General features: G+C 39.4%; 1 protein-coding gene across 5 annotated transcripts in view; it reads left to right on the top strand.

Moving 5' to 3' along the window:
- The first annotated feature begins 587 nt into the window (after positions 1 to 587).
- The window catches only part of DCP2 (decapping mRNA 2), a 54,000-nt gene continuing 46,142 nt past the window's right edge, over positions 588 to 8,445 (top strand). For all 5 annotated transcript variants that reach the window (XM_032476498.1, XM_006192557.3, XM_032476499.1 and 2 more), the window contains exon 1: positions 588 to 853. In XM_032476498.1, the coding sequence (XP_032332389.1) occupies positions 801 to 853 (53 nt within the window). In that variant the 5' untranslated portion in view covers positions 588 to 800. The remainder of the gene's footprint in view (positions 854 to 8,445) is intronic.

Raw genomic sequence — 8,445 nt, 5'->3', positions numbered from 1 at the left:
AATCAATTCATATTTTCTGAGATCTTACAGGGTGTCAAATACTGGGATAAAGTTTCTTGTCTTCACAGTCAGGGCTGAGTGCTCGCAAAGTGACAGAAGTCAGCAACCACAAAAATTACAACTCTCGGGGGTTTATAGTGAAAGGAGACACAGCCCTTGGCCAGGAGGTGCTGCGACTGGCGTTGAGTGTGTGTGGGGGACATCTGGTGATAGGAACCGTGCATGCACACGTGTGCTGAATGCGCCCACGGGCTCTGCGGTGCAGAGGTCGGCGTACCTGCTCAGTCGCGGGGAGGACGTGCAAACCACGCCAAGTCCCGGTTATTGGTCTTCAGACCTATTAGGAAAACCTGAGCTCTCTAGATTTCCTAGTAGTGCAAAGGAGGCATGGTGCGCATGCTCCTATCCACCCCAAGGCCCAGTCAAAGGCGGCGGGAAGTTGGTTTTACGAGTAGCAGCTGAGCAGCTTTTAGACGGATTGGAGCCCACGGACCAATAAACAAACGCCTCATTGGCTTAGCTTGCGCAGGCTCCTTGTTCTCCAGCTTCCCATTGGTCCTTTCAAGCAGGGAAGGGCGTGGCTCCAGGGGCTCCGCCCCGCGCCTCGGCCCAGCCTCGGGGTCCAGGGCTGAGGTAGCGGGACGGAAGTGAGCGGGTCCCGCCCCTTCCCCCTCTCGTTTTCGTTGGAGCCGCCGCCTCTGCCGCTGCCCGCTCTCCGGCTAGCCGGAGTCTCCGTGCCGTACCCTCGGTCCCCGGCCGCGCGGAGCCGGGATGCACTGCTCCTGCTGTGGGTCCTCATCATGGAGACCAAACGGGTGGAGATTCCCGGCAGCGTCCTGGACGATCTCTGCAGGTACCGCGGCGCCCCTGACTGCTCCGGCCCCCTTTCGTCCCTTGCTCTTTTTCTCTGAGTTTCGGCGACTTCGCGTCTCCTCCCCTGGCCCCCGTCCTTGTCCTGGCTTTCCGGTCCCGCCGCTGCTCCCTTTCGCCGGCCGACCCTTACCTCGGACGACACCACCCCACTTTTTTCGCCTCAGTCTCCTGGTTTCCCACGCCCCCCTCCATTTCTCCTCGCGCAGCACCAGAATTTCCTCATTTTCTAAGTTCCTCAACTATTTTGCTTTCTTGCAAGCGAAACCTGGGTCTTTGGCATTTTGCGGCTGCCCCTCCCCCTCCCATTGCTTTTTCTGGCTCTGACTTTCACAGACCGTTTCCCCCCTCTCCCCACCGTCTCATTCCCAAATTTTGTTGAAAGACCCCAGGGTTTTTAAGTCTTAGAATCCTAGGGAGCAATTTTCAAACTTAACCCCACCTCCAATATTCTTATATATCCGTGGCGTTCTCTGTAAACTGCTGTGAAGAACTACTCTCTTGATTATCCCAAAACTTATCACTGGAAGTGGAAAAAAAAAAGTCTAACTGCTTTTTAAAAAATTCTTTAATTATCCTTCTTAAAGGAAATTCTCAACCGCAGGGTTTTAACTCATGGTATACTTTTATAAGGGAACTTGTTTGCATTTTTCATGTCGGCTATGATTTCAGAAAGCCAAGCACGTGTAAAATGGACTTAAAATTTTACTTGAGGAAAAGAAAATGTTTTTGGTGAGGTAATACCCTGAGTTGTTGCTGTAGCGGTTGTGTCGCCTTCACGCTTTTTTTTTAAATGGGAGGGAAAGAACTAGTGTTTGTGGAGTTAGTACTGAGTGCCAGGCAGGCGCTGATTCCTCTCTTCACGTGTATTATTTAATTTTTGAAACAACCCTATTTGGTAGGTGCAGTATTTCCATTTTCATCTGACAGACTCAGAGGTTGTAATTTACACAAGGTCACATTCATCTTAATTTAGAAAATCAAGATTTGAAACCTAGGCCTTTGTCTCTATGATACTTGTGTTTTTTCTCCTGCACAGGTGGATGTAATGGAAAGTTAAGTCTCGCGTTATAACTTCATGTAAGAAAGGTACATGTAGATAGGTAAATAGACTATATTCTGCAACTAAGAAGAATTAGTGTCACTGTACTTCTTTAGTGATGGTGTGATTATAACTTTTGGAATATGATAGACTAAAATGAACCATTTAAAAGGCACTAATTTTCTATGATCCCAAATTTCAGAAAAAAAGAAAAGAGGTTTGATGTCTGTCCTTGTGGTTAAATGACCAGAAGAACTTGTACCAGAAGTGGAATTATGATTTTGATTTTCTTATTCTTGTTTCCAGAATTTTTTTTAAAGAATGTACCTTTTTATAGTTAGAAAAATACAATATTTGGAAAGGTGAGCAATAATTATGTATGACTTAATAGGGATACAGATTGGTTTAGAAAAAGATAGGTAATCTTATATCTAAACCAATCTTCCCATTTGTATTGGGTTTATTTTGTATATTACATCATTTAAAGAAGTCATACTAACCATTATGAAAATAATTGATTTTATGTGTGTAATCTTACAAAACAGTGGTGTCATAATTTGTAAACATCACGTTAAACATCTGAGTATTAAATAAAGATTCTTAATGTGGTTTTCCAGTGAGTGTATTTAAGATATTTTATAAGAATCTTGGGGAATAGAGAAACTTTTTTTTTCCTTTTGAAGAAAATTTTTTTGCAGTTACTGTGTTTTGGCTCTGTAGGATGATGTGTTTAAAAATTAGGGCTAGCTTTGATAAACTAATAGTAAAACTGTTTCTGAACCAAACTTGGGTCTGCCTGCCTGATGTGCAGCAGAGCCAGTACTGACACTGGGTTGTGGTGAAGTAAAGTTCATTTCTTGCTGGGCCAAGAAGTGAGAATGGGCAGCTCATGCTCAAAAGCCAGGAACTCCCCAGTTTCCTGGGGTTTTCAAGGGCAAGGTGAGGGAGAGGGTCTGGGGTGAGTCAGCTGGCGTAAATTCTTCTGATTGGTTGGTGGTGTGGTAATTGGCATTTTGGGAATCTCAGTTATCAACTTTGGTTTCTAGGGTCTGAGGTCTGCATGCTGATGTTAACATGCAGTTAACTACTTCCACCTGGTGAAGGTTTTAGTCTCTGACACAACGATATAGCTCAGGGTATTACATATAGACCTTGAGGAGGAACTAAAGGCCTTTGACTTTCTTTGATGGCTAAACTATTTGTCTAGCTTTACTGCTTTCCTTGTTCCTGCATTTTCTTGCTTCTCTGAATCAAATTTAGCCTAGGAGGCTAAAACTTCTACAAATAAGAGGTGAGCGACAGGGTGTGGGGATGTCTTTCCCCAGAAGGCTCCACATGGTCCTGCTCTATTTCAAAACCAAGTAACTGTTTCTTAAAACTTCAGGTTTTAGAAGTAATGGCATTTTCAAGTTAATACTTATAGTATGTTTGATTAAGCATTTTTAATGTTAACAATTCTGACTTCTGTGGGCTCTTTCAGAAAAAAATTTACAGTTAACAATTTATGGTTGCTTTCTATAAAAATAAAGCTTAAGTTGAAAAAGTTCGTTTTTTCTACTTTTCTGAGTATCTCTTGATTTATGAGTTTGGTCTTGTTTTTACTCCCTTTATATTGCCTCCAATGTTACTGCTTATTTTTAAGAGGTTTTTCTTGTTTTGGGTTATTTTGGTTTTTGGTAAATTGCATAGTGCAGGTAATCTTGTCAACTTCAGTCATTGACCATATATTAATGTTTTGGAGAAATGTAAAATCTGAGATTGATTTTGATGTGAAAAATTAGATCAGGAGACTTAAGTTTTCAAGATCTGAACTTTGTAACCATTAGACAATGTATAACCTGAGATATGCAATGTTATCTTCCAGATGATTTAATATTCAACATTTCATTGACTGGAATACTTGTGCAGCCATTAGAAATTCCTAAGGCAGTTAGCAAACAGTAAACTGAGAGAAAATACTTGTCTTGAAAAGATGTACAAAATATACTAATAGATGTAATAGTCATTTGATGTCCTTTGTTAAAACAAATTTTTAAGTGTTTCGCAGGTATATGGTTGCGTGCACGCACAGGAAAAGTCTGAAAGAATATACACCAAACTAATAACACTAGTGACTTATGGCTAGGATGAAATTAGAGGAGAGGAAGGGAAGACTCTTGTTTAAGATGTTTTAGTGAACCAAAATTGTTTTATAATAAAACATATATGTGTGTGTGAAAAAGTAAATCACCATTTTATGGTGATACTTCAGTGCACCATGATTTTTGACATCAAAAGTCAAATATATAGTTTTTTAAAAATACCATTTAAATTAGCTTATTAAAGATTGGGAAAGCATGTTTTTAAAGTAAAAGCTGAAAATTGCACTTTGGTCAGTTTCTCTATTTTTTATTTCTATTTTTAAATTCTTTTTTTAATTTTGGGGGGGATGTAGTTTTTTTTGTTTTAAATGGAGGTACTGGGAATTGAACTCAGGATCTCATGCATGCTAAGCACGTGCTCTACCACTGAACTATACCTAAGTTGTTTCTCTTAAAGAAGTAATTGGAGTTCTTTATAAGCCCCTTTAAGAATTAAATGGTGAGGCCACTCTAGTGTTAAAAGGATAAAGATATTTTCCGGCAACTAATGTTGCTGCTATTTTGGTGATTGCCTAGGTTAATTAAATAATTTGTGTTCATCTCCAGCTCGACATTTTAGCGTTCAGCTCATCTGAAACATTTTTGTTAATTGCAGTCCTTGTGCTAATGCTTTTTTGATCTGTGGGCACATTGAAAAGGTGACACTTGTGAAGTGGAGAAATTTTTCCTGTAACAAATTATTTTGGAAAGTATTTTTCCTGCTATTACAATATACATTTATATGTATGTATACACTTCTGAATCTTTAAAACACATCAAAAACATTCACAGACTGAAAGCACTGAAGTGTAATTTTCATGTATCGAAACTTTCTTTGTTTTGTAAAGTTTCTTAGAGAAGTTGGCCTTGAAATGTTAAAAAAAAAAAAAAGTACTCTCCTGTGAGGTTAAAAAAAACAAAACAGTACAGACGAATTTATAAAATGGAAAGCAACACTCTCTTGCCCTACCCATTTGTATCCCAGTTCTGCTCTCTAGACGTACCTGTTACATGTTGAACTATTCTGGTGGATACTTAAATATTGTAGAATATACTTGGACAAGTTTCTTGTGTTATCAACTTTAGATACTAGATTGAAGACTTAGTGTATCTTGGTAGATTATTAGGTGAGGGTTTAGTTTACACTTACTGTTGCCCTCATCCTCCTTCCAGTACAGTTAAATCACTATTTTAAGTCGTTTCATTGGCTAATTTTGTGACTTTAAAGTTTTATGAACTTCTGAACAGTATCTCGAGTCTCTCATGAGGTGAGGCATTTAGTGTCCTATCATTTCTTCCATTTCTTACCCATTCCCTCAGCTTCGGTCCAGGTGAACCTAACATAAAAGTTAAGATTAATAATGTTTATATTCCATTTTGTAACCTTATGAAGTCTTATACTTTTTGCTATTGATTCATTGCAAAAGCTGAACAATTATAATAGTGTTTGTTATGCATCATGACTATGTAAGTGTTTTCACAGTAGAGGCAAGTCTGCATGGCTAGGGTTTTGTTTCTTTTCTATCTGCCATGGTCATGATCCTTTTGTAAGAATCTTGAAGGAGAATGTCCAGGTGAATTCTCCTGGTCAAAATGATGCCTTTTAATTTTTTCTTCTGGAGAAAGAAGCATATGCTCTCTTCATTATTCCCTGATTCCTTGTAGCTATTCCTGAAATAATTTTTCCCCATTTGTTCTAATTTTGGCTTTTTGCCTCATGTTTGGACTCTGAGTCTTTTGTACATTACCTCTCCCTTCCCAGCATGTCCAGAGTTTCTAGCTGCCTTCCGTCTCCCCCACCCTACCCCTCATCTGTCCCATCTTAGCCTAAATCACACTATCTACAGTATCTAATTCTACAGTTTTTTTTTTTTTTTTCCTGGAGAATGCCCTTTTGGAGACCTCCACCCTCCTAGTCTAATCTAGGCTGGTTGCTCCCTAGATTTGCCAAACAACTAGCATGCTAGAATTCCCTTCCCCACCTCTCCTAGGTTGTATCTCTTCTCTCTTGAATCGCATGTTTTATGCTTTCTTGGTTTTCATTCTGGTTTTGCTGATGCACTTTCTAAAGTAATTTCTTTTGAAGGGGTTATTAGGATGTCAACTTTCTGAGTCCATATGTAACTGAAATGTCTGTTTGTTTTCTCTTATGTTCCCAGGGCCCACACTTTCAGTACAAAGGTTCTAGGAGATAACCTTAACACTATCTTTTCTTTAGGGCCTGTTTTTTAATGTGTTTAATTTTTTCTTCATCACGGCTTAAATTTTCCTTAGATGTTGGATGATTTTTTTTTGCTGTTTCATATTTAAGATGAGGGGCTTATTTATTGACAGGCTTCTTTATGTGAGTAGATAAGGAGCTAGCTCTTCCACTGGGGGGCCCTTGAATACCAGTGTGTAGGAGTTTTGCTTTGAGGTGTCAACACCCAGACCTATCTAAGTTAGAAGGGCCTTGAGTGTTGTTACTCCTCCCCCCAATCCCCCGTTTTGTAGGGAAAACTCTTGACTGTCAGAGTGAAAGAAAATTAGATGTTCTTCTATTACATTAAATAGACTTTGCTGTTTGCTTTTTTAAAAGTTTTATTTCTCATTCCTGTCTTCCAGCTTAGCTTTTCTTCAGTTGGGGCTTTTCTGGATTTCTCTGACTTAGGCACTTTCTTTCCACGTGTTACATTGTGGTTAATGTCTTGTAGAAATTTGTTGAAATGTGAATTTCTAGTTAAAGATAGTAGATTGAACACAAACACCTGCTCCACTCTGAGTCAAGTTAAAAAAAAAAAATTAAAGCATAAATGCATAAGAAAAGGAAGAATGGGTGAAGAGATGAGCAACAAAATTTGGAAACTGAAGCAAAAGGGAGGGTGGTATATGACTTAGCAGACCTGATAGACTGAATGAGAGACTATTGTAGTAGTCAGCCTACTTCAGAATTAGAGAATATTGACAAGTGGCAGAAGTGAATTCATGCATCCTGTGTATATACTGAAAACGCTCATCCTTCCCCTGCTCAGCTCCCAGAATGTGGCAAACTGGCCTTTATCCTCCTAGTAGGAGATTGGAAAGTTCTTCTCTAGGCAATCTGACTAGCCCGTGAGGAAACACCTGAAAATTCTGACATTGGAGGTTTCTCAATTAAATGGCTCAGTTTGATCACCTTAAATGGTGTCTCATAGTTGGACAACCCTCCTAATTAGCTTTGTGGTCTGTCAGGCTTAAATATGAACATCTGAAATAGGCCTCAACATGAAAATTAGAGCTTAAAATTAACAACAAAAAGCAACAGTCATGGAATAACAGAATAGTATGTGAAAACATAATTTAACACTTAAAAATAGCATTTGGAGTTTTAAATATGAGAATATGAGCAGAAACAAAAACCTCAATAGATGGTTTGCAAGAGGCCACTTCCCAGAAAGTTAGAAGGGTGCAGGAAATAAGGGAGGAATTGGCAGAGAGAAGAATCACAGGATCAGTCCCTGAGGCCCTTTGGTATTGAAGGAATGAGTTTCCAAATAGATAAGTCCATTGAATGGCTGATGCAGTGGATGAAAAACAGACAACTGGGAAGGTGATTCAGAACATTGAGGACAGAAGGAAGAACCTAGAAGCTTCCAGTCTGGGGAGGGGTGTGGTGAAACAGATCAGACAAAGGAATCTAAGTGGCTTCAGTCTTCCACATCAAAATTGTAGGCTGGTGGAAGAGAGCACTGTCTTCAGAATACTGAAGGAAAGTGATGTCCAATCTAGAATTCTTTACCTAGTCAGATTACCAAGTGTGAACAGAGTAAAGATATTTTTGAATTTACAACATCTTAATGCTTAATCTCCCTTGCATCCTTTCTCCAGGAAGTGTGGAGGGATGTACTTTGTGAGAACAAGGAAGTATGCTGAGAAGGAAGACAAGATAGAAGAAACATGAGATTAACACAGGATGGAGGCGTAGGGACCATAGGATGCTAGTGAAAGGACAACATAGGATGACAGGTGTGTATTGTGTGAAGACAGCAACTAGTCCAGATTGGAACAGATCTGAAGGCTCAGCGATAGTCTTCAAAATTAAACTAATGTGTCTGAATTAACATCTTGAGAAAAAAATCTGGGAAACTAGTGGAAGATTGAATTAGTGACAAATATAGAGAAAACAAATCAAAAACAGTGACAAGATATTTATTAATTAGTGGGAGAACAAAGGATTATGCTTGAAAGGAAAAACATTTGTAACTTACCGCATGGCTTAGTTGTGAATTGCATTTACAGGATCATAGTAATGTAAAGACCAAATACTGATCTAACCCTGTGGGTGTGACCTGGGAGTGATTTTTGTTCCCCTCAGGGAACATTTGGCCGTGTCTGGAGGTCTTTTGGTTGACGTAGCTTGCTGGAGGGTGCTACTGACATCTAATAATAGAGGCT

The sequence above is a fragment of the Camelus ferus genome, chromosome 3 (assembly GCF_009834535.1).
Source record: "Camelus ferus isolate YT-003-E chromosome 3, BCGSAC_Cfer_1.0, whole genome shotgun sequence".
NCBI lineage: Eukaryota > Metazoa > Chordata > Mammalia > Artiodactyla > Camelidae > Camelus > Camelus ferus.
This window is presented reverse-complemented; position numbering and strand designations above follow the sequence as displayed.